This window comes from Giraffa tippelskirchi, chromosome X, assembly GCF_054371585.1.
Source record: "Giraffa tippelskirchi isolate mGirTip1 chromosome X, T2T-mGirTip1v1.2.pri, whole genome shotgun sequence".
Lineage (NCBI taxonomy): Eukaryota > Metazoa > Chordata > Mammalia > Artiodactyla > Giraffidae > Giraffa > Giraffa tippelskirchi.
The window spans coordinates 91,107,498-91,134,787 of record NC_137289.1 but is presented as its reverse complement, the minus strand read 5'-3'; the positions used below and the strand labels follow the sequence as shown (position 1 = coordinate 91,134,787).

General features: G+C 39.4%; 1 protein-coding gene across 4 annotated transcripts in view; it reads right to left on the bottom strand.

Moving 5' to 3' along the window:
- Positions 1–27,290, bottom strand: part of OPHN1 (oligophrenin 1) — a 658,667-nt gene that overhangs the window by 96,464 nt on the left and 534,913 nt on the right. For 2 of the 4 annotated variants that reach the window (XM_081567321.1, XM_081567323.1), the window contains 2 exons: positions 24,168–24,209; positions 18,715–22,957 (listed from right to left, as the gene is read on the bottom strand). The exons of the other annotated variants lie outside the window; for them this stretch is intronic. In XM_081567321.1, coding sequence (XP_081423447.1) covers positions 24,176–24,209 — 34 coding nt within the window. In that variant the 3' untranslated portion in view covers positions 18,715–22,957; positions 24,168–24,175. Of the gene's footprint in view, positions 1–18,714; positions 22,958–24,167; positions 24,210–27,290 lie in introns of those variants that run through there. 4 annotated transcript variants of the gene reach the window in all.

Sequence of the window (27,290 nt, the reverse complement as noted above, 5' to 3'; positions counted from 1 at the left end):
AAACTGGGAAGGTAGGACGTGCACAGAGACCAAAACCTCAAAAGCCCTTTAAGCACCTCCAAGTGGGTTTCATACAAATGCTTTATGCTACAGGCTATGATATTTTCCAGTTATTTTTTGTTTAATCTTAGAGTGGGTTAAAGCTTTCCTTACTAGAGAGCTACAACACTGTAAACAGCCCCCCAACCCCAATGATTCCTTTATCCAACCCACGGAATTCCTATTTATCTATCAAGATAGATTCTCATTTTACCAGTATATTATCAGGGAAATATGCAAAATTTTAACTTTTATCCAAATAGTCAAGGGCCTTTTTTTCCACAGTCATTAGGGAGAAAAGAAAACTAACAGAATTCTAAAACTAAAATTAAAGACGTTCTCAGAAATTCTTGAACTTTCATATCCTAAAGTATTGCTATTACCTTTAATGCATAGAAGATCAACTCTCTCTGGGATCTCAAGTTTATCTCCTTATAAAATAGCAATAGGCCACCCCAAGAATTTTATATTGCAAGCAGATATGATTAATTACCTCAAGAGACTCATGTGACACCAACAAGTATGAGCTCCATTTCTAAAACATGCACAAAAATAAATCGTTATATGATATTCAAACCTGAGATTTAATCTTTTGGAAAAAACACTGCCCTTTAGGCTTGATGAAAAGGACCTTATCAGATACTGCTAACAATTGACACAGAAATAAAACTTGAAGTTATAGATCCTTACATGCATATTTCCCAGCTCAAGATAGCTACATTCCTCCTTCCTGACTACTGAATATCTATTCTAACTAAAATCTCAACAGGATTCTTACAAATCCCCTAGAACCTATCACTTCCGATAGGGACAGCTTCCCTCTGTTCCCTGGTTCAAGACAGTGGAACAGTTTAGTTTTCTGATTCTTCAACACTGTTTCCTGTCCCTTTACTCTACTACTAATCTGGCCTATTAATCCACTTTGAGGAATTGATTAACTAAACCACTAAGACGATCTCCAAATCTCCCTTATCATTATCCTATTATTTCTGACCCTTATGGTCTCCTACCATTGAAGAGGAATCAAAATTCTCTTATATATTTTCCTCAGATGATAGCTATTAATCACCTCTCACCTGAATTCTATAACAAACATTTAATAGCTGTTCCTTTAAATCTTTAAAAAGACAACTTGCTTTTAAAAGTCCCTTTAGTACTTAACTTTCTCTAACAACACTAATCCAAACCTTCAGTCTTATAAAAATTAAACTTTGACGTCATGTCAGCAAAATGTGGAGGTCATTATAAACTATCAGCAAGGCCTAGTCAATCAGAAATAGGCTTATATATTAGGGGGATATCTTGGCTATGATTTTGTTCTCTTCAGAGGCACTTCAGTTTGCTTTAAAGAAATGATTTGATTCCACTCAAAGTATCTGTGCATTTCAAGGAACAAGAATTCATCACCCCTATAATAATAAATTATATTTATGCTCTCAATACAAACTGTGCTCTACTAGGATACTATTTCTTATATGGATAGTAGGCTTATACCTGTCTATGGCACTCTAACATAACTCTTGTTAGAGATTTCCAGATATTTCAGAATATCAGCCCTCCTATTCATACTGTTCATACTGGGGTTATCGAGCCAAGAATACTGCAGTGGTTTGTCATTCCATTCTCCAGTGGATGATATTTTGTCAGAACTCTCCACCATAACCCATCTGTCTTGTGTGGCTCTGCATGACATGGTTCATAGCTTCATTGCATTACACAAGACTGTGGTCCATGTGTTAATTTTCTTTAGCTTTCTGTGATAGTGTTTTTCATTCTGGAGGCTGTGGGAAAAAGCAAGGGAATTCCACAAAAACATCTACTTCTACTTTATTGACTGTGCTAAAGCCTTTCACTGTGTGGATTGCAATAAATTGTGGAAGATTCTTAAAGAGATGGGAAGACAAGACTACCTTACCTGTCTGCTGAGAAACCTGTATGTGGGTCAATAGCAAGAGTTAGAACCTGACATAGAATGATGGACTGGTTCAAAATTGGGAAAGAAGTACATTAAGGCTGTATATCATCACCCTGGTTATTTAACCTATATGCAGAGTACATTATGTGAAATGCCAGTCTGGATGAATCAAAAGCTGGAATCAAGATTGCCAGGAGAAATATCAACAAACCCAGATATGTAGATGATACCATTCTAATGGCAGAAAGCAAAAAAAAACAAAAAACAAAAAAACCTAAAACTGAAAAGCCTCTTGATGAGGGTGAAAGAGAAGAATGAAGAAGCTGGCTTAAAACTCAACATTCAAAAAACTAAGATAATGGAATCTGGTCCCATCACTTCATGACAAAATAGATGGGGAAAAGGAGGAAATAGTGCCAGATTTTATTTTCCTGGGCTCCAAAATTACTGCAGACAGTGATTGCAACCATGAAATTAAAAGATGCTTGCTCCTTGGAAGAAAAGCCATGACAAACCTAGACAGAAAATTTAAAAATAGAGACATCACTTTACTTTGACTAAAGTTCCATATAGTCAAAGCTATGGTTTTTCCAGTAGTCATATATGGATGTGAGAGTTGGACCATAAAAAAGGCTGAGTACCAAAGTGTTGATGCTTTTTAAATGTGGTGCTGGAGAATACTCTTGAGAGTCCCTTGGAATGCAAGGAGATCAAACCAGTCAATCCTTAAGGAATCAACCCTGAATATTCATTGAAAGGACTGATGCTGAAGTTGAAACTCCAATACTTTGGCCACCTCATGTGTTGAGCCAACTCATTGGAAAAGACCCTGATGCTGGAAAAGATTGAGGGCAGGAAGAGAAGGGGGTGACAGAGGATGAGATGCTTGGATGGCATCATCAACTCAATGTACATGAGTTTGAGCAAATTCTGGGATATAGTGAAGGACAGAGGAGCCTGGAGTGCTTCAGTCCAAGGGGCTCCAATGAGTCAGACATGATTTAGCGACAGAACAACAACTGATGCACTTGGGTAGTGAGAGAGAAAGGAGCCACTAAAATTATGCCCAGTTATCTTTGACATGGATAATTGTATTAATAGATGGAGATACTATTTATTAATAGGAGGAAGAACATATTTAGACTGAGATAGGAAATAAATCAAGTGCTTGGTTTTAAACATGTTTATTTTGAGATGCCAGAGTCTTTCAGATGGAGATGTTAAATGGGTAGTTGGATTAGTAAATCTGGAGCTCAGAATATATATGTATGGGCTGAAGAGAGAGATTTCAATTTTTTTGATAAAAAGATGCCTTTTAAAGCCATGAGCATGTATGAATCTCCAGGGAAGAACATGTATAGAAGAGACAGAAAGGGCTTAAGACTGATCTCTAAGGAAAGTCCAGTAATAACCAAAAGACGAGATGAAGAACAAATAGCCAAGAGGCAGAAGGAGAACTATGATATTGTCCTGGGAAGAATTTCAATGAGTAAAGACTGGACACTGGCATCAAATGTAACAGAAAGGAAAAATAGAATCAGCACTGAAAAGTGTTATTGGTTTTAATATCACTGAGGTACTTGGTGACCTTGGCAAGAGCAATTTTTGTTAAGTGATAGGAAGGGAAGCCAGATTGTAGTGGTTTGAGGTGTGAGAGAAGGTAAGGAATTTGAGACTTTGAGAATAATCAAGTCTCTCAAAAGCCTTCCCTTGTGGCTCAGACGGTAAAAGTGTCTGCCTACAATGTGGGAGACCCGGGTTGGACCTCTGGGTCGGGAAGATCTCCTAGAGAAGGAAATGGCAACCTGCTCCAGAATTCTTGCCTAGAAAATACCATGGACGGAGGAGCCTGGTAGGCTACAGTCCATGGGGTCGCAAAGAGGTGGACAAGACTGAGCGACTTCACTTTCTTTCAAAAGCCTTGGTTGGCTATGTACAGAAGAACAATAGAGCAGGAACTAGAAGTGGCTAGAGAGAGAAGAGGATGAGAAGGAAATATTGGTTGAGGGAGAATTTTTTTTTTTTAAGATAGAAGATATATGAGTATGTTTATAGGACTACAGAGAAGTGGTCAGTTTAGAGGGAGCTACTGAAAAATATAACAGAAGGAACACAGTCACACTGATTAAATATTTTATTTTTTTGCATTAGTACCTGCCACCCCATTCATACTGAGATTGCCCTAGTTGAAGTTTTTATAATTTCTCACTTGTATTATCTGCAACCATCTTCTAACTTGTCTTTTTGTTTCCAATAATCCATTCTTTCAAAACACCTCTCTATAAGGAGTTCCCAGAGAAGTGAACTGTGGTCTCATGGAGGTCCCTGAGATTATTTTAGGGTGTCCATTCTTCCCTGGTGGCTAAGTTGATGAAGAATCTGCCTGAAATGCAGGAGACCCAGGTTCAATCTCTGGGTTGAGAAGATTCCCTGGAGAAGGGAGTGGCAACCCACTCCACTATTCTTGCCTAGAGAATTCCATGGACAGAGGAGCCTGGCAGGCTACTGTCCATGGGGTCAAAAAGAGTAGGACACGACTGAGCAACTGACACTTTCACTTTGAGGTCAAAACTATTTTCATAATGATACTTAGTTTTAGAGATAATAAAGTTTTTAGTATTTTGTATTAAAGTCATTTACCTTTTTCATTGTGTGGTTATTTGCATGGCTGGTACCTTAGCATGCATAAAAACTTCGTAAAATTAAATGGTCACTAGATTCTTCATAACCACTAACTCACAGAAAAATTAAAATAGGGCATTTTCACTTTTAAAATTTCCTTGATTAAGCAGCAAAAATATTCATTTTATTAAATCTCAATCCTAGAGTATGTAACTTTCTAATATTCTATGTGACAAAACGGAAATTAATCATAAAACACCTCTGCTGTACAACAAAGTATGATGGTTGTCTCAGGGAAAGCACTTGTGAGTAGTGGGCTGAACTAGCTGCTTTTTTCATAGAACATCATTTTTAATTGACAGAGCAACTGAGAGATAAACTGTGCTTATTCAGACTTGGGTATTTGGCAGATATTTTCTTTAAAATGAATGATGTGAACCTGTCACTTTAAGGAAGACAAGTGACAATATTTGTTGTCAACGATGACATTTAAGTTTTCAAGTGAAAATTGGAATTTTAGAAAATTTTTATCTTCCACCATGAGCTTGAGAGTTTCTCACAACATTTTTGATAAGATCAATGGTATTATTAACACAGTCTTTTAAAATTAGTGTATAATGAAATGTACATGCAGGATTTGTGTTACTAAGTGGACTAAAAGTTTTCCAAAATGACCAAGACATGGTGCTACAAAATCATTCCTGAGTAAATGATTCATTCAAAGTACAATATAGATCAATGGATTGTAATATCATAGAATATGCAAAGTTCATTAAGATAGTTTTTCGATCCACATTGTAACTAAAGTTTAAAAAACTATACTTGTGGAGTTTTGGTGTAGTATTTTGACAGTCTATAGTTCATAGGGTAGCAAAGAGTTGGACACGACTGAGCATGCATGCACAAAGATTATCCACATACCTGAGAGGCCAGATTTTCTTTATTTCCTTCAAATAAAATGACATCATAATAGAATGAATGCAGAAACAGTCACTAGAATCTGGCTGTCTTCTACTAAACCATAGAGAAGAGTTTTAGGAAAAATCTGAAATGATACCATTCTTCTCACTATGTTTTATTTTTAGAAAATATATGAAGCTTTTGCACAGCAAAGGAAACCATAAACAAAACAAAAAGACAACCCTCAGAATGGAGAAAATATTTGCAAATTAAGCAACTGACAAGGGGTTAATCTTTAAAATATAAAAATAACTCATGCAGCTCAATATGAAGAAAAACAAATAACCCAATCAAAAATGGGCAGAAGATTTAAATAGACATTTCTCCAAAGAAGACATACAGATGACGAAAAAGCACATGAAAAGATGCTCAACATCATTAATTATTAGAAAAATGTAAGTCAAAACTATAATGAGGTATTATCTCACACCTGGCAGAGTGGCTATCATCAAAAAATCTACCAACTATAAATGTTTGAGGGGGTGGAGAAAAGGAAATCTTCCTATTAATATATTGTTGGTAGGAATGCAGAGAATAGTATGGAGGTTTCTTAAAAAGCTAACAATACAGCGGCCATATGAGCCAGCAATCCCACTCCTGGGCATAAACCAGAGAAAACCATAATTCAAAAAGATACATACTCTGGTGGATTCATGTTAATGTATGGCAAAACAAATACAATATTGTAAAGTTAAAAAATAGATAAATAAACTAATTTAAAGAAAAAAAATTTAAAAAAGATACATACTCTGAAATTTATCAGAGATGTATACTTATCTAATAGTCCTTTCTATGAATCTTCTTTTTTATCATTATGGCTTACAACAATTTAGTAAATTATACTTTTAAGTAGATTTAAAAAAAAGATACATACACCCCAATGTTCATTGAATCACTATTTACAATAGCCAAGACATGGAAGCAACCTAAATGTGCATTAAACAGAGGAATGGATAAAGAAGATGTGGTACATATATACAGTGGAATATTACTCAGCCATTTAAAATAATGAAATAAAACCTTTTACAGCAACATGGATGGACTTAGAGAGTGTCATACTGAGTGAAGTCAAACAAAAACAAATATCATATGATATCACTTACATGCAGAATCTAAAAAAATGGTATGAATCAACTTATTTATAAAACAGAAGTAGAGTTACAGATGTAGAAAACAAATTTATAGTTACAAGGAGGTAAGAGAAGGAGGGATAAATTGGGATGTTGGGATTGACAGATACACACTACTATACATAAAATACTTATAAGAACCGGCTGTATAGCACAGGGAACTCTCTACTCAATACTCAGTAATGGCTTATATGGGAAAATAATCTGTAAAAGGGTGGATATATGTATCTGCATAACAGAGTCACTTTGCTGTACACCTGAAACTAACACAACATTGTAAATCAACTATATATTTTTAAATAAAAATATGTTAATATACATTGGTTTAATATTGTTTTTGCTGGAGTATAATTGTATTATTATTTTTTCAATGAAGCAATAAAAATTTTTAAATTTCCCAGTTTTTAATTTGCAATGTGGTAAACATTAATAGATACCACCACAACATCAAAGCCTCTTTGAAATCCTCAGTAATTTTTAAGAGTATAAGTGTGATACTGAGATCAAAACATTTGAGAACAATTCCCCTATACTATCCATGTCATGTACCTGGTTGTTAAGTTTTAATGGCCTTCAAGAATTCAGAGCCCTTTATAGACAGGCCTAAAGCTTCCTTTTATGTCTCATTTCGTGTCACTCCCCTCCATGCACTGCTTTCCACACATCAGCTGCACCTGTATCAGGTAACTTGCTAGTCCTTCCATTTGCCATTCTCATTCTTACCTCTATGCCTAGGACCTCTAGCCAATTCAAACATCATATTTCTCTGGGTCTCCCTTCCCTATTTGGCAGATTTATTGATCTCTTCTTACTTTCTCCAATGCACTCTATGTGGTTTATTTCATAACTGTCTTTTTCCTCATTTTTGCAAATAACAAAACTGAAATCCATAGAAAAGAAGGAGACATCTAAGTTCCACAGCAAGTGAGTGGCAGAGCTAGAGCCTAAATTCTCACCATTCTTTTCATACTTCTCTTCATGGAAACTAATACAGAGAGCAGAAAATATTGAGGGCTCTGGAAAGAAGGAGAATTAAGTTGACCTTTAAAAAAATTCTGGGTTGGAACATTCTTAAAGGAAGTAACACTTGACTTTGGCCTGGTCTAAGAGCAGTCAATCTTTAACCATGTTGACAAAGATGAAAAGCAACTCACGGGACATATTCTTATCCTTTTTAGCTTCTTCAGTTCCATCCACACCATCCAGTCATTATCATTAAATGAAATGCCTGAGGGGCCTGCGGACACTCAGGAGGCCATCTGAAAAGTACTGCTCCCATCTAAAGAAGACTAATTGAACTGATGTTCTGTTACCACTGCCTGTTACACACACTGCCTTTATTTGGCTCTCTAGGCCTGGACAAAAACACTAGGAGAGGCCTGCATGTGTGCGTGCTCAGTAGCTTCAGTCATGTCCAACTTTTTGAGACCCTATGGACTGTAGCCTGCTAGACTCCTCTGTAGGATTCTCCAGGTAAGAATACTGGAGTGGGTTGCCATGCCCTTCTCCAGGAGGTGAAGCCTAAAGCAATATTTGGAATTTGGTGAAAAATGTAATTGTCTGTTTCAGGGAACTTTGCTTTTCCCATAATTTTTCAAATGGCATATATTGGGAATATTCTCTTTGGATAAAATTTGTTTTAAAGGCTTTTGTTAACTGTCAAGAGATAGTTTTTGTGAGGCCTCCAAATGAATCTAACTCTAAAGAATGCTGCTTGTTCTATAGCACCTGCCTAGTTAGGAAAGGTTGCTCCAGGGACAGGGGTCTAAAGGATGTTAATGAAAATTAATTTGGTGTCTGGATGTCTCGAAGACACTGTCCTATGGTAAAGCTTCTAGGGTGGAATTGATTCGGTCAGTTTAACCCATTTAATTGGGGTACATTTGAGCCATACCTTGTGCAAAGAGCTTGAAATCCAGAGTTGAATAAAACTATGCTCATACCCCTGAAAACTTTATATTCTCTTCAGGAAATCAGACAAAAATACATAGTATGCATAGTATAGTACATAGTATTATAAACGCTAAAATCAGTATGATTGGAGAAGGAGTGAATATAATGAAACGGAAAAGGCTTTTTTTCAATACTGAAATGAAAGTGAAAGTGGCTCAGTCATGTCCAACTCTTTGTGACCCCACAGACTATACAGTCCATGGAATTCTCCAGGCCAGAATACTGGAGTGGGTAATCTTTCCCTTCTCCAGGGGAGCTTCCCAACCCAGGGATCAAACCCAGGTCTCCCGTATTGCAGGTGGATTCTTTACCAGCTGAGCAACAAGGGAAGCCCAAGAATACTGGAGTGGGTAGCCTATCCCTTCTCCAGGGGATCTTCCTGACCCAGGAAATGAACCGGAGTCTCTTGCATTGCAGGCAGATTCTTTACCAACTGAGCTATCAGGGAAAGACTAATGAAATGAAGCCCATTATATTTTTATAATGAAATGGAGAAGGAGTGGCTATAATGAAATGAAGAAGGTGAGCAGGACCTTAAGATGAACAGATATTCATTGGTTCACAAAATATCATTACAGTTTTAAGGAACCAAATATGAAAGGCATGGAGGTAGGAAAGCTGAGCTTACTTAATAGTTATTCTTTGGCTGTCATCTGCCACCTCCAAATCCATTCTCTGTCATTATCTTTCCTCCTCTGTGTTCCAAGAAGCTAATCTTGTGATTGTATTAACTTGTCTGATGGCTTCTGGCTGGGTTTGGCTAACAAGAGGCACTGACAGGTCAAGAGTGGGAGGAGAAGAGGTCTTGCTATTTCTTCCTCACTACTTTACTGATCTAGTTCTCATTTCTGACACTGACAGGAATTTTCCCTGATTATAGTTCCTACTAGGAACTTCTTCACATCTCCAGCTCTCTCTAGTTGCTGGTAACACTTTCCCATTTATTTACTCCTCCAGCTCAAAGGTGTAATGGCTTCCTGTCATTCCTAGACCTTGAATGCGTCACCATGTCTTGTTGATACCACTAACCCTGCCCACAGTTTTGAAAGTTATCAATTTAATTCCTGCAGGACCATTGAAAATGTAACTGAGAACATTCACAGGTCCAGTTTTCACAGAATTTAAAGTGTGTTACTGGGGAGAACAGGAAAAAGATGAGGCAGAGTCTACATGGGAGAGTCTTGTATGACTCTTTTCATGAAAGACTTTGTGAGTAGGTCATGAAGAGCCTTTATGAACCAACTTTGTTCTCAATTGGGAACTCCTGAACTTTGTTGATTTGTTACACAGATGAGGCCAGAATTAAGAGCTACAATTTACTGAATATTTTATGTGTGCCAGACGTTTTATCTTCATTAGCTCATTGAGTCTTCACAACTCTTAAAGGTGAGCATTTATTGATCTCAATTTTACAAGTGAAAAAACTAAGTCTCAGGAAAGAGAAATAACTTGTCTACTGGATTGCTAATGAGTAGAAGAGGAGGATTTGAACTTGTGCCTGCTTAAGTCTAGCATTTGGGTGCTTCACTAGACCCAGTTGTATGATAAATTAGTCTATATGACCTTTAGAGTGTCTTTCAGTCCGATAACTTCATACCCTATGGGGTAAGAAAGGTATCTCCACCTAAGTTCATTGGCCCATCCATTAACTAAAGGTGCTGGTGGTACCTTGTGGGGTACATGCAGGAGTGTGAATGAGACTTCTTGGTTGGGCACAATGCCTTCATTTCCTGCAAATGTCCCTCTGCTGCCATGTCTTCCCCATGTCTGTGCAGAAACAGAACCATATAGCTAAATAATTCTGATAGAATTCTGTATTTAGAAATGCCAGTTATATCAGCTCTTCTGGTGGAAATATAGCACTCAAGCAGAAGTGAATGCCACTTATAATGCCAACCAGTGTTTGCTTAGTTTAACTCTGGTACAGTCTAAGTTGATGTGGCTATTGAGTTTGGATATTAAATCAGTTTGGTATCAAGTCTTAGGAAAATGAAAAGAAGAATCAACTTGGAATACCTACTCTGGGCTGAGCACTTTCCATTTATTCCTTACTATAACCCTGAGAGGCATGTGCCATCATCCTCATGTTACAGGTGAGGATACTAAGGCTTAGGAGAAATGATTTGCCAGAATGTAAAGTAGCTAACAAGTGTCAGAATAAGCATTGGAATTCAGATGCTTCTTGACTTCTAAAGCCTATATTTTTCCTACTGTATCACATGAGCAGTACAGTATACTGGTTAAAACCTCAGAATTGAAAACTTGGTTTTGAATCCTGGTTCCTCCACTTCTTAGCTATATGACCATGAGCAAGTCATGTATAGCCTTCCTGTGTCTCAGTAGTATCTACCTCATAGTATTGTTGTAGGATTAAATGCATTAATATTTGTAAACCACTGAGAAGAGTGTCTGACACAAAGTCAATGTCATATATTTTTAAAATATAGGGCCATTTCTATTCCTTTAAAATCTTTTGATTCTTCCATTATTGGGCTTGGAGAAGAAAAGAAAGGAACTAGATCAGGAGGCAGACTCTCCCAGAAGGAAATCAGCTTTTCTCCTAAACCTGGAGAAAGACTAAGGCTAATGGCTGAACTAGAGAGACCTAATCTTCAAAGCTTGGGAGAAAGTATATGGTTTCTCTGTCTTGTGAATTTCTGTGCCCACCCTCCCTTGTTCCCTCACTGCAGCTTGATGTTGCTTAGCTAGCTCTCTCTGGCCTCCATTTTACCTTCATATCTGGAAATGGCTGCTGAGATGATAGCAAGAATGGAGATATTCATCTGGAGGATTGGAAATTTGACTATAGATTATGAAAGCAGGGCTTGAGAATCATAACACTATCTGGCTCAAAACAAACAAACAAACAAACCCAGAAACTTACATATGTTTCAGATTCCTTCACACTAGAGTCAAATTAGCAAGGGAAGAAGAAAGTTCCATGGTCATACCTTCTTGACCCAGAAATGATAAAGATATATATCCTGCATAGATGTGTATATGTCTACGGATACCTTAGGGTTTCCTGGAAATCTGGGGTGGGAAGGAAGGAAAGTATGATCTCCACTTACCACTGAAAACCCTTCTGTGAGTGGGGTAAAGCTGATGATCACTAGGGAGACTCTCACTGCCCTGTACAGTTATGATTTCCATCATTATGGTCTGGGTATTGGTTATTACCCTTTGCTCAGTCAAGGATCATGCACTCCTGAATATGATTTGTGGAGCTTCTTTATTCTCTAAGGCTGCCACCAACCTAATGCTTCTGACTGACTGAATGCACACTTAAATGCCCAATAGTTACATTGCAAAGGGAGAAAAGTACTATTTCTTGTGTTAGACACACCTGGGGGCAAATCCTAGGACCACCAATTATTATCTGTGTGATCTAAGGTAAGTTATTTAACCTTAGAGCTTCAGTTTTCTCACATCTAAAATTAAGATAATACTATCTTTCCCATGACTGTTGTGAGGAATATATAAAAAAGTGTAAAAGTTTTAGCATAGGACCTTTCCCTCCCCCATTGCCCAGTTCTTTCTCTCAGCTCCCAATCAGCATCCTAAAACTTTCAGGGCTTTGAAAATGTAAGTTAATTCTATAAGTTCAAAGCCCATCCTTCCCACTAACTAAGCTCCATAATCCCTTCTCATTTAGAATTGCTTGGGCTATAACCTGTAGAATGACTGTCTAGGCCTTACATGGATCTGAGGCACACTCATTAATGCTTCAGTTAGCCCCATGATTATTTCATCTCTTTGGGGCTATTGAATGCAGTTGATATGGCCACATCTAGCGGTGCCTCTCACATCTTAATCAGAGATATAGGTATTTGTTACAATTTTCTGGCAGATGGTTATAAAGTATCTTGAGCAAGGGATGCTTTGTCTAATTCACACAAAGTCTCCATATAAGCTATAAGTGGTCCTTCACCTTTCCTATCATAACTTGCTTCAGGTACTGCTCACAACCTTATTTACTCTTTCCTTGCTCCACCTCCAGCATCACAGCAAAAGCAATGAAAAGTTCTTTCTTGAAAACTGGTTCAACACTAGCTACTGCAGTCTTCTGTGTTAGAGAATGTTTTAGTAATGAAAATATGCTTTGTATAGGCTTAGGAGTCCATTCCTATCTAGGCTTTTACCTTTTGCTCTCTATGAAACTTTGAGCAAGTAACAATCTTTCTGTATTTCAAGTCTTTATAGCTAAAATGGAACTAAAATGAGGTGGTTAAAAGGCTCAAATGAGGCAATGTATAGAAAATGTATGCAAAGTGCCTGTCCAATTGTAGTACATTTTTTAACCCATTACCACCCTCTTTTGCCAGATCTACTGGGAAGGCTCAAGGATTCAGGCCTCTCCCAGCTATGCTTGACACACAATAAATGTTGAACAAGTTTATTTCCTTCCCTTGTTCCCAGGGGACACTCAGTTCCATTATGGAGCTTGTTTCAACTCCCCAGGCCCTGAATTCTAGAAGGACATATTATGCAAAGGTTCTGGATCAGATTCTTATAAACTGTTCACTTGTGGTCAGGACTAAGTCCGTTTTCCGCTTTGTCACAGTGGAAGCAGTTTGGCTACTTAGCTGCCTAAGTTTCTTTCCCAGAGCTCTTCAAATTCATTGAAAGAATCTTTACACCCACATCCAAAGGTATTTTGTGATGTCTTATTCACTTCAGGGAAACTAATGTGATTTCTTGCTGGATATGAATGTACCGTGGACAGCCAAGAGGCAAGATTAATTTCTAATTAAGTGTGAAATCAGCCGGCAGCAGGATAGTGCTTTTCTTCTATATCTCCTTCAAGACCTACCCACTTGCTCACTGAAGACATGTGAGGAAACAAAATAAGAACTATTGTAATGACAATAAGAGTGAAAAATGTAGAGGAACAGAGAGTAAGGAGTGTGGGAAAAACAGCTCCTCCCCAGAAGAGTATAAGTGGTCTTCATGAGGGTGAAGGTACCTAAGCCACATAACCAGGAGTTTAAAGGCCATAGGAGGAAGGAGTCTCTATTCCTCAAGTCATAGGACTGCTTCAGGAACGCTTCAAGACATGACATTGGAAACTGCACAGGGCAGAGTAGTGGGCCTGGATTATTGACATGAAACTCCTGCATGAGAGAATAAGTATTTTGGGGAAACTGAACCATGCATGAGGACAGGTTCCACAGGGTGATGGGGATCGGGGTGGCTAGTTAGAGGGCCAATGAACATGAATGTTTCCAGACAATCATTTCACTATACTGAAGAATTCAAGAATCAAGTGATAGTTAATATTTGGGAAGATTTTGAATGGCAGAGAATGTTCCACTAGCCCTGAATAGGTATAGAGAAAAATCCATTCTTATATAGCCATTAAGGTAGCCACTGCTATTGTTGCTGCTGCTGCTACTACTACCACCACTGGTTAATATTAATTGAGCATTACTTAAGGGCCAACCATGGTTATTTTGGTAAAGTAACTTGCCAATGGTGATTGAGGCATGGATATGGATAATGGTGTTTGAGTTCCTTTCAGGGGGGTTAGAGGCCAGGGCTAGCAAAGGAGACTTGGAGAATAGAGGATCTCAACTTCCACTGAGTCCCTCTAGATCTCAAGCTCAGAAAGGAGACAGAATTCTGAGTATTAAGGGATGGTAGCAGGGGTGGAGAAGAGGTGAGTGACAGGACTGAGGTTGTCCATACCCTACCTATCTCACATCATGATAGCTCTGGAAATTATAATATAGTGACACCTGCCAGCATCATGGTACCTAGATGGAAATAACTGAGGAAGTCGAAATAAGGAATAAATCCAGGGCTGACAATATGAGTGGAAACTTAGTTCCCACAGTCTTGTCAAATGCTGGGAAATGTAAGGTATAGTGAAAGTCATTGGGTAGCCCTGTTCTCCAGAATCAGGAAAACTCTTTGTTGCAGCCTTAATTTCAGGCATTTTTGGGGGGCATGCTCAGGGCCTGGGTCTTCAAGAAATGGGCTTCATAGAGTTTCAGAGGAAATGATACAACTTGAATGGACACCACAACAGGGAGGCCCACCTGTCTCATGGGGAATCACTGGAAATATTACTCTGCAGAGGGTATTCCTGGGGCTGACCCATGGAATTAATTTATTTATTTTAATTGGAGAATAATTAATTAATTAATTAAATTAATTAATTAAGTTTTTAGAAGAATCAATTTATTTTAATTGGAGAATAATTACTTTACAATGTTGTGATGGTTTTTGCCATACATTGACATGAATCAGCCATGGGCGCACATGTGTACCCCCATCCTGAAGCCCGCTCCCACCTCCCTCCCCACTCCATCCCTCTGGGTTGTCCCAGAGCACTGGTTTTGAGTGCCCTGCTTCATGCATGGAACTTTCAACTGTTCGTCTATTTTACATATGGTAATATACATGTTTCAATGCTATTCTCTCAAATCATCCTACCATTGCTTTCTCCCACAGAGTCCAAACGTCTATTCTTTATATCCGTGTCTCTTTTGCTGCCTTGCATGTAGTAACAGTCCTTCGTTTTTTTTTAAAAAACATTGGTATTTTTGCTACACTAGGTATTCGTTGCTGCAAAGGTTTTTCCCTATTTGCGGTGAGCAGGGACAACTCTCTAGTTGTGGTACACAGGCCTCTCATTGTGGTGGCCTCTCTTGTTGTGAAGCACAGGCTATAGTGAGTGCAGCCTTCACTAGCTGTGGTGCATGGGCTCAGTAGTTGCAGCTCCCAGGCTCTAGAGCACAGGCTCAGTAGTTGTGGTGCACAGGCTTAGTTGATCTGTGGCATGTAGGATCTTCCCAGATCAGGGATTGAACCCATGTCTAGTGCATTTGCAAGTGGATTCTTTACCAATGAGCTATCTGAGAAGTCCCTGGACCAACCCATCTAGACCCCACCTACCTGGACTGACACGCTCCTTTTCTTCCAGCCTCTGAGAAATTGTTGGGCACCTTCACTTTGCACTCCATTGGTTCCATGTGTGCGTGCATGCTCATTTGCTTCAATTGTGTCCAACTCTTTGTGACCCTATGGACTGTAGCCTGCCAGGCTCCTCTGTCCACGGGATTCTCCAGGCAAGAATACTGGAGTGGGTTGCCATGCCCTCCTCCAGGGATCTTCTTGGCCCAGGGATTGAACCCACATCTACTGCATTGCAGGAAGATTCTTTATTGCTGAGCCATTGGGAAAGCCCCCGACTGACCCCATAAAACACAGCAAGTCTCTGATTCTTTCAGGATACTCAACTGTGCTGACTTGGGTTATCAGAATGCCAGGGCTCTGAGGGCAAGCTTAGAGCATCAAAGGTGCAAGGGACATTAATTTGACTTTTATGTCTCCTCTAGGAGAATTTTCCCAGTCTTGTAGAAGACACAGGGAATTAGTTAAGGGAATGGTCTCAGTTTGTGGGCTTCCCAGGTGGTGCTAGTGGTAAAGAAACCACGTGCCAATGCAGGAGACGTAAGGGACATGGGTTTGATCCCTGGGTTGGGAAGATTCCCTTGAGGAGGGCATGGAAACCCGCTCCAGTATTCTTGCCTGGAGAATCCCATGGACAGAGAGGCCTGACAGGCTACAGTCCATAGGGTTGCATAGAGTCGGACATGAGTGAAGCAACTTAGCATGCATGCACAAAGTCTGAATTTGAATTCTGAATTCACCCTTTTCTGGCTGAGGGAACGTGAGCAAATTATGTAGCTATTCTGTGCCTCAGTTTTCTCACCTGTAAAATGAGGCTAATGCCAGTACTTACCTCATAGGAATATTATCTGGACAAATTCAGTAAACTCATGCAAAGCACTAAGGCTCACATTTGGCATATAGCAGATGGTGGCACACAGTAATGAATCTGCCTGCAATGCAGGAAACCTGCATTGGGTTAGGAAGATCCCTTGGAGAAGCGAATGACTGCCCACTCCAGTATTCTTGCCTGGAAAATTCCATGGACAAAGGAGCCTGATGGGCTACTAAGTTTGTCGTCGTTTGTTACAGCAGCAATAGAAAATTAATACAGTGGTTTTGTGTCTCACTTTGTACATGTCAAATGAGGGCTTAATACCTTGTCTTACCTACTTTATGGGTCTGAGAACAAAATGATGGACATAAGTGTGGTCTGCAGAGTTACAAATTATAAAGCTGTTAGGATATTCTCTGGTAGGGAAAAAATTGATCTGTTTTGAAACAACTGGATTAAAGCAATTAAAAGCTTAGAACTCCTGACATTTCCCAGGAGAAGTGCTGAGGGTTTGGAGGGCTGCTTCTCTCCTAGAGAAGTAGTACAGCATAGGTGAAATCAGAAAACCTAGGTACAAGTCTATTTCCTATCTGTGTGACCTTGGGCAAGTTATGTTATCTCTCTGAGCCTCAATAAAGAAATGAGTGTGAACATGTGATGGAAGCAAAGTACTCAGATGGAAGGCATATTCATCCTTCCCAGTGTGTGCCTTACTGCTGGAAGCAGAGTTCTTGATTCTGGTAAACTAGTCACCCAAAGAAAATAGAGTTGAAAGACCCTTGGGGTGGTACACTGAGCACCTGTTTTCTGCCATTGGCTTTGGCATGTGACCTTAGATCAGTTCCTTCTCCTCTCTGAGTCTGTTTCTCCATTTTAAGAGGTTAGATTATAACTAGTTGTTTTCAGTTAATGAGCATCAGAATCACCTGGAGAGATGCCAGCTGGAGGATGAGCAAGAGTCTTCTCTTTTACAAGTCTCTCCTACCCCCAATAAACTAACCCCCAACCCCAAATTAGAGGAGTTTTATTAAATTTTGTAAAGTATGCTCTATTCAGGATATAAGAGTTGATTTCCAAGTATGTGGTTTGAAGCAGCTGGTTCTCAAAGGAATATGGATGCCTTGGTTATACATTAATTAAAATACTTGCCAATTTCAAATTGGTTAACTAGAGTCATGTTCCTCCCAGTTTCTTGTAATTTCCATTAATGTAGCTTTGTCATGACTGTGGTATTTCCTCTCAGAATACTCTTTCTCATGTGAACTAAGATACTAATCTCTGGGCAGACAAAACCCGGTAGAACTGTCCATGCTTTCATTACAAGGTTGACTGTAGTTAAAATCCACAGCTGAGAATAACTGAATGTCAAAACTGAAAATACCTTTTGAGACTACCTGGTTTAAAGGCAGACAATTTAGGGGAGACTTGCTCCTCACTACAGACAGAGAGTGAGGAGTACGTCTGGACCCCCAACACTCTTGAATGAACTCTTTACAATGCTCAATGTTGCCTTTCTACTGCTTTTAATGCTCAGAGATTTGAAACTCAGGTAACTTTCAGTCTTAAGGTGGTTTCACTATTCTTTGAAGTAGAAAAACTTCATTTATATTTCATCAAAGTGTAAGACCATGTACAAAGCAATGTAAGAAGCAGGCAGCTATGGACACAATCTTTGTAAACATTTCCAACATACCAGATTGGCCTTATCTACCATTTTTGGTCTTTACCTCATCAAGATATCTCCTTCCTCAACCTACTTTGCTATCTCCAATGGCTCACAATCCGTGCTTCTCAAATTTTAATGTGCATAGTTATCTCCTGGATATCTTATTAAAATACAAATTCCAATTTCAGATGTCTGGGATGGGGCCCGGGAATCTGTATTTCTCATAAGCTCCCAGGTAATACTGATGCTGAGGCTGATTATGGACCATATTTTGAGTAGCAAGACTTGCAGTTGTTGTTAGTCTCATTTCTAAACATCATCTCCACTTACTGTCAGAATTCCTTTACCACTTGGAGTAGTGTGCTATATTATAAACAGGAATGCTCTTGTAGCTTCTAGTGCTGGGTTTTTAATCAATCCCTAACTGTATGACATTGGGCAAATTATTTATCGTCTTCCTGAGCCTGAAGTTTTCTTATCTGTAGAATGGGGCTGCCACTTTCACACAGTGATGTTGTGAGGCCTTAAGGAATAACTGGACTTGTTGCAAAGTAGACTGTAGATGGAGATTCCTATGTACAAACAGATTCTGGGCCCTATATTTCCTTAGAATTACAGAAGACAACAGGAACAATGATTGGATCATGCATAGTATGCTCAAAGATCGTTTCCATGACAAAACTGCAGATAGAGGCCATTAACACTAGACAGTCTGTATACTTTATTAAAAGTCATGTGAATGTACTCCAGGATCTAATTCTTTTTCTTCTGATGTTACATATGTATTTCATAAAGGCATCTTTCTAGGATCTATTAATGTCCTTGGTATCAAATGATTCTTTTCCTTATGAAAATGGAGGCTTTTCTTCATCAAAAACATCTCTTCAAGGTATCTTGCTTTTCTATGCAATTTTTAAATGTTTCTGAAGCTTTTTCTGGGCTTGTAATATGTCAAGGCCATTAGAGGCAGCTACATGAAACACAGTATCATTGATCTACATTCTCTCAAAAGCAATTTTTTCTAGTCACAGAAGTACTTTTTCATTACTTTATTTATTCTAGTTATTACAGAATTAAAGAACTTCTTGAAAAGGGAAGGATTCTTTCACACAATAGCAACTTATTTTAGAAATAGTCTATATGACATCACTTGTTACTCAACTTGGATGTTGAGTTTTGCCCCTCAGTGGCTGGACAATATCCTTCATATTTTTAAACAAAAAATTCAATAATATTTTTTATTCTAAATCATCTCTTAACTTTTGCTGTCACCACAGAAAACCCTTAATAGGGATTTGATCCCAAGGCATCAAGTATTGCAGAAGCACCAAGATCATTTCATCTTCTCAAACTACATGTGTGGATGTCACCAGTCTCAGGGTGACACCGCACATGCTAGAACTTTGGGGAAGTAACAGGCTTAGTAATGGAAGGGCCTTTTTTTCTTTGAAAAGCAGCTAAGCCAAAGATTTGACAACTACCAACAAAAAATAAATCCTTCGTGTCACAAGGTAAAAGTAAATGATCCTTTTTAAAGCATTAACAAATGGTCATACTGAATGGAGGAGGAAACATAACAGAACTCGCTTTCAGCCCAGTTTTTTCTGCCCCAGTAAACTGGACCTGCATTCCCTCCTTCCCCTCAAATGCGTGCCTTTTAATATTTTGTTAATCAGGCAAGAGTCGGAGAGTCATGTCAGCTCCAGTAATACGGCCTTTATATTACAAAAGGAAAACAACACGGGGTGCAGAATCAGAGAGACCTGGATTAGAATAACAGTTCTGTTTACTTGTGTGACCTTGCGCCAGTTATTTTAACCTGCTGGGCCATAAATCCTTTATCTGTAAGATGAGGATAGCACCCACTAGTATGATTGTTGCAGGGACTAAAGGATATCATGTATATGAAGCACCTAGCACTTACTAGGTGCTTAATAAATGCTATCACTGTTAGCTCAAGATTTACAGTTCATCCATTGCCAGTTTCTCTAGCCTGCTGACTGAGGTATGCAGATAATTTCCTATAGTTGACACACTTCAATTATCACCCCCTTACTGTAGCCTCTTCTGAATGACTATCCATCAACCCCAGGTCAAGTCAATCTCATTTCACAGAAGCTTTTTCTCTTTAAATCAGAGAACAAAAGGGTAAATGCTGAGGTTCATTCTTTGTAATTCTTTGAGTATAGCCCAGGGCAGGAACAGAGCTAGCCGGTCACTGCTCTTGGCTTCCAGCCAGACTGGTGGTCCCAACTCTTTAGACCAGGTTCTTGATCTGTGTCCCAGGAAACACACAGCAATCTCACAGTCACATTTCTGGGACACATATTCCACTAGAATTGTGGTGTCTTTCTATGGTTCTCGGGCTTCACTTGTGGCTCAGCTGGTAAAGAATCTGCCTGCGATGCGGGAGACCTGGGTTTGATCCCTGGGTTGGGAAGATCCCCTGGAGAAGGGAAAGGCTACCTATTCTAGTATTCTGGCCTGGAGAATTCCATAGACTGTACAGTCCATGGGGTCACAAAGAGTTGGACACAACTGAGTGATTTTCACTTTCTTTGGTTCTCAATAATCTCTCAATATTTGTGGTGGAATACAAATTGATTGTGGAATTTCCCCACGAGGAAACCACAGTGAAACCATGTCTCTAATATCTTCAAAAGTACTGAGGCTCAAATGGACACTGCTTCTGTGCCTAAATTCTGCATACCTGCTTGGTTTAGTTAGTCATCTAATGGGACAAAGTAGAGAGGCCACAGCTCTGAGATTAGGGCTCAATGAGTACTTCCTGACTGAGTCCACCAGGCCTCACAGAGATTCTGTTTGGAGGTGAGCAGCAGGTAGAATAGTGGCCACTTGGCTTACTTGCTCCTGGTTTCTTAGCAACTTGGCCTTTGAGACTGGGTAGAGCTGAGAGTGCAATATGTCCACTTGGGTACATCTTCATTAAGAATATTGTCAAATTTCTACTAAATTACTTCTGCAAAGGCTCTCAGTGTGTTTATGTCAGATAACATGTCACTAACTCATCAATAAGCCATATTTAGAGTTAAATCTTGAAAGTAGCTACTGCCTTTCAATAACACTGTTCCAAAGGCATCTCAGAGTTGGTTTGTGCATTGTATGCATTCTCTTCTCATCACCCCCTTCTTGCCTCCTCTTTTCCCCATGTCTGTGCTTCTTCTCGGTACTATAGTAAGTGCACTAGTGGGGACTTGCTAGGAGAGTCCAATAGGAAAGTCCTTTCTTTCACACTGGACCACATTAAATTGGGTTGGTCCAAAAGTTCATTTGAGTTTTTCTGTACCATCACATGGAAAAACCTGAATGAATTTTTGGCCAACCCAATAATTACACAGATCGTAAAGACAGGCTATCTTAAAACCTACCCTTAAATCAAGGCACCTGTGTGGAAACAAGTGGTGACACTTTTTCCAGCAGCTTCTCTTTAACAAATAGGAATCAGAAATGTTTACTTGTCAGATTTCTGACTCACTTCACTAATTAATTGTGTTTAATTACTTTCCAATGATTGAAACATCAAATGAGGAAGACCAGGAGCTTAGTTTTGGAAGTCCCATTTGGTGGCAAGTATACGTGGCTCAAGAAAGAGAGTAAAAGCCAAACTCTCAAAATGGTGGCCCCTAAAGCTACCAATCATGAGGCCTTTTGCTTGATAAGTATGCTATAATTGAAAGAACCTTGAGTAGGGATATTGGATCTTGTTTAGGCACAGCTGCTAACTTGCTCTGCCTCAGTTTCCCCAATGGTAAACTAAGCAGTTTGACTAAATAATTCTGAAAGGCCTTTCTAATCAATTATTTTAGGAATTGTAAAAAGTCTTTTGTCTCAAGGATTGTGCTTCTTAATCTTTATTATGTCACAGGTCCAATTTGAAATTCACTAGAATGTTATGGACCATTTCCTCAGAAAAGGCACATTGTTGTGGAAGTCTGCATACCATTTCAGAGGCTTTATGAAGTTCCTGAGTCCATAGTTACTGGGTTAAGAACTGATTCTTTCAGGCGATAAAAGAGCTTATCTTCAAAAAGCAAACATGAAACAACAGTGACAACTACCTGGCCTTTATCCATCTTAACAATTTTCCCCAGCATTTGATCCCAAAATGGAACTCCTACAGAACAAACACAGACTACCTTTTAGAAAAAAAGAACTGTTTTAAGCTTTTGTTTCTTTCTGATTGCTTGGAAAGGAAGCTGTTAGGACAAAGCAGGAAGGAGAATAATTCAAACAGACAGAGGCTTTGACATGCAAAACATGCTTTGCAGATTTGTCCTAAGTGGCTGTATGCAAAAGCAGGAAGGCCACCTTCCTGAGTCCACATTGGAGGGATTGTAGAGGCATCACTCATTTTGTCTGGCCCATAGAAGCAGATGCATTCTTGGCAATGTAGTACCATGCCAGAGCTCCAAACTGGCACTAGGGTCCATATCTTCAGTAAGAGACACGATAAGAACCTCCGAAGTTCAGCAAACATTCCTACTCCCCTACTTCCAAGGTAAGCAATGGCCCCAACTCAAGTAAATTTTAGTTCAGGGTAAGACTTCTAAGATCAATCTTTAGCCCCAAATCTTTCAGAGATAGATGGCCTTTTGAGGAGGCAGGAAGTTCAGAGAACAGTTGAAAACTGAGCTCCTCTCTTCGACTCAGGTCAGTGGATAGCTTGGTTTCTGCAGTCTGGCTTGAGGGAGTTCAGCCATTCACAGTCTTATAGGAGCTCAAGATAGACCTTCTAGGGGAATGAAGACAGAATACAAAGGAGAAATAAACTTGTGTATAGGACATGTGCCCCTTATATTATAGCCTCCCAGAGCCTGAAGGTGCAGGGACAGGAAGAATCTGCTCTTCAGCACACAAGGGTTTGAAGAAGACCCTTCTAGAACCTGGAAAGGGTCCCCTGAGGCCAAGGATTTTACAACCTGAAAGGGAAAGAAGAGAGTAAGCAATTAGCTATGATTGGTTAAGCACTTAATAGCCACTGGGCAGTAGGGCCTCTCGTGGTAGGTAGCAAACATGCTCAGCAACAGCATCTAGCTAGGAAAAAGCCCTTATAATTCAGATTCCATGGACCAGTCCCAATATGGTGCTATAATCAGGGCTGGAAACCCTGTGCCTTTAGCTTGAACTCTAATCCTCAAAAAGTCTACAGGGGATATAGAAGCCTGATATTTCTGAGATTACCCCCCCATTGCAGAATGGCCACTGCCTTTATGGCCCTACTATAACTCCAGATTTCCTTTTACTGGGACTTTACCTTCATGAGAGCTGATAAGAAAAAGCTTATCTACCCACAGACCTCTGAGGACTGGCAGTGATATGAAGAAAAGGAGTACATGGAAAGCTCTGCTCCAGATACCTGGATCTTGTTTATGCATGTATTGGTTTATATCATGCCAACAATCTGATTGTCAAGCAGAACTTCTAGGCAGAGAAAGAAATTTCCATGATCTCCATGGCTCTGGTGATCTTAGTAAGTTATGTATCCACTCTGAACCTCAGTTTCTTTATCTGTTTAGTGAAAGTACATATTATCTTCTTTATTTCTGACATTTGATATGGACTAAATGAGTTAATGGATGTGAGAGTGCTTTGTATTTGACATATATAAAGAACTAAGGATGAAGGTTCAAGGAGTATGAAATAGTGATTTGGGCTGAAGGAATGAAATCCCTCTACAAATACTAAGGTAGACTCTTGGGACCTACCAAAATATCAAATGAGAGTTTACTGATATTCTTACAGACCTGAAGGATGTCAGAATTAAAAGGTTCCAAACATTTCATTTTACATATTAGGAAATTGAGGCCCAGGAAAGGAAATGTAATTGCCCCAAATGTCACAATCTAGGATTCCTAATGACCTTGATTCAAGGGCATTTTGTAAAATTATACTGTAGTTTGGCTGAGAGAGAAAGAAAGGAAAGAGAAAGGAAACTTAAAAACATAGAGAACCTCAGTATTAAACGACAGCAAGTATAAGGGTCATGTAATTACAAAGTAGTAAACTGAGCCACGAAGGTGAATTCCCACCCTCTGGACCTACATGGCATTCCAGTTCTCAAAAACTCAGATCTCATAAAGAAGGCATATGTGTAACAAGGTCTTGTAATCAGAATAGGATACTACATACCTGAGGCCTCAACTCTCATCTCCAGGAAGTCTCCCTTGAGAACTGTGGGTAAAGGATGAAAGACATTTCACTAAGACTCTAGAAATCAGAACTGGAAAGGCAAAGCAAGTGGGTGGATAACCCTTCCAAGACAGTGCCAATCAGGCCATTTGAAAAATTAGGAAGTGATTCCATCCAGATATTTCAAAACATCTCACTCCATGCTTATAGGTTAGGCTACCTCTCTAGCAGATTTGAAGAGCCCAGTGTCCCAGACACAAAAACATCTTTCAGGTGCTACCACAATACTTTGAGTGCCATACAATGGGAGGCTAGGGGAGACCAGAGAAATTGGCCTAAGACCAAATACTACATTCTATGGTTATCTCCAATGAGAGAAGGGCAAAGAGGGAAGGCAAATACCTTCTATGAAACATGAATCTTCCTTTGCCTCAGAGACCAAACAAGCTTTGTCTGGCCTCTTGATGTCTTTAGATCAGTCCTACGGTCACCTTGTCTAGAGATGGTTGGAGGAAAGACAAAACCCTGGAGAATTAAGGTCCATATAATGTGAGCAGAAAATCCCAGACAACAGCTGGTCCCAGGGCTATGTTCTCAACATTGTTCTCCTCTTCTCTCTTGAGTCTGTTTATACCTACTCCCTGAGTGATCTTATTCCATTCATGATTTCAGTCCCCATCAAGCACTGAGAACCCCCCACCCCCACCCCAAGGGCTACTATTCATATTGTAGTATATGTGAATAAATTTGTACAGTGGCTGTACTCAATAATTCTACCCCTAAATGTATGTAGGTCCAGTACCAATTACTAGTCTAAGTTGTAGCTACCCATTGGTCATTACTATCTAGATGTCCCACAGAATCTTCATACACACTGTGTCTAAAATCGAGCAGAGAGTTTCCCATAAAACCTGTTCCACCATGATTAACTATTGCTACCATCTACCCAGCTGTCCAACTTAAACTTTTTCTCTCTTAATCCTTCTCCAATGTTCCATATTTGAAAAGTCTTAAGGTCTTACTGAGTCTACCTCAAATCTATCCTTTCATTCTATTCCTTCTAACAATGCCATATATCAGGACCTCACCAACTCTCACTAGGATGATTAGCCGCCTAATTGGTCTCACTGCCTTCAGGTTTTACTCTCCTACCTGCCTCATTACCAACAGAATGTGTGTGTATTTCAAAATAATTCATGCGGATTAGAATATGCATTGTCATGTTTTTAAGCTTTTAAGCTCTCCATAATGCCCCATGGACTACAGAATAAAGACCGAACTCCTTGGTATGTTATATAAGGCCTTTACAATCTGGCCCCAATCCATCTTCCTGGCCTCACTTCCAGCTGAGCTTCCTTCCCCTCACCCCCACAGTTCAGCCAAAGTGGAACACTAATCACTTTGTGAACCTGCGTTGCATAAGCGGTTCTGCCTTACTGAAATATTTTCCCCTCCTTTCTCTTCTTTTGAGTTTTTAATTTTTAAATTGTTGTATAAGGGAGATAAATGAGAAGTGAGGTCATTCAAATATCAGGTTACATAGAGTCAGGTGTACAAATTGGAAGCAAAAGGGGGCACAGCAAGGTTAAATAGATTATCATTTTCATTAGAGATGAGATGAGATTGACTGTGGCTAGTCTAAGAATTTTGACCAGCAGACAGCATGTAGATGCACTGATGAAAATGGTGGTTACAAAACTGGGGCCAGAAAGAAAAATGCCAATACAGTATATTAACACATATATATGGAATTTAGAAAGATGGTAACAATGGCCCTATGTGTGAGACAGCAAGAGAGGCACAGATATAAAGAACAGACTTTTGGACTCTGTGGGAGAAGGCAAGGGTGAGATGATTTGAGAGAATAGCACTGAAACATGTATATTACCGTATGTGAAATACATAACCAGTCCAAGTTCAATGCATGAAGCAAGGCACTCAAAGCCGGTGCGCTGCGACAACCCAGAGGGATGGGATGGGGAGGGAGAAGGGAGGGGGGCTCAGGATGGGGGGACATGTGTACACCTGTGACTGATTCATGTCAGTGTATGGCAAAACACACCACAATATTGTAAAGTCATTAGGCTACAATTAAAATAAATAAATAAATTTTAAAATACAGGTCTAGACGGAAGGGGTGCTTTTGTCATGTGGATGCTAAGTGGGAGGAATCTGTAGGTACCTAGGAAGGTGACTCATGACATGTTGGAGGACTGGTGTACCCACCTAGGTCTTACACATACTCCTGCCAAGATCAAATCTGGGTTTAAGGAAGAGGATTAAATTTAGGTTCCAGAGGCCTGAACATAGGACTGATAGGTTCATCCTTCATCCTGAAGTGCCTGCTTTGGCCACAGTACCCTATGATGCAGTTGGTCCAAGACTTCTCTGAGCACTATGACAAAGCCTAGGCAATGGTTACCAATCTTTCCAAATTTTCAACACCAGTTTGGCTATAGTTTCCCTATTAGAAATCAAGCTGCCTTAAAGATTCTACTGGACTTTGTTCATGTCTAGTACATATACAGCTCAATGCCTTGGTTCCCTGTTCAAGGCTACAGAAAAATCCTTCTCATTTTCAGTGTATTCTACCCATCTTTCAAGCTTCATCTCAGATACCACTACCTCTAAAAAGCTTTCCTTTAGATATGTTCAGTTCATTATGTTAATTCAAGATTGCTTTATTCTATTTTCCTGGTATTTATTTATCATATGGCTTATCCTAGGGATGGAGGAAGGACTACCCAGAAGTAGTAAATAGTCCTGCTTATAGACAGATGCTTTAAGAATATTAAGGTGTCTCTTTCTGTTTTTCTTTTTTTTTTTTCCCCTCAAGCCTATCTGATTAAGCCTGCTTCAAAAAATATTCTAGGTAAAAACTTTATCTTCATTCTATCAGTAAGAGAAATCTAGGGCTTTGATCTCACTTTCATCTGTTATGGTAGAATAAATGGTAAATTATTGTCTAAGGAGAATTTGGTCTGGACTAGAGTTCCCTGTGACTGACTGCCAAGCAGAATTTGAGTGACCTGCTATTTAGAATCATGTCCTGGTGAGTCAGGGCCCACAGTTTTAACTAAATGATGTCTAACCTATCCCGGCTCCAGTGCTGGTAAAGGCATA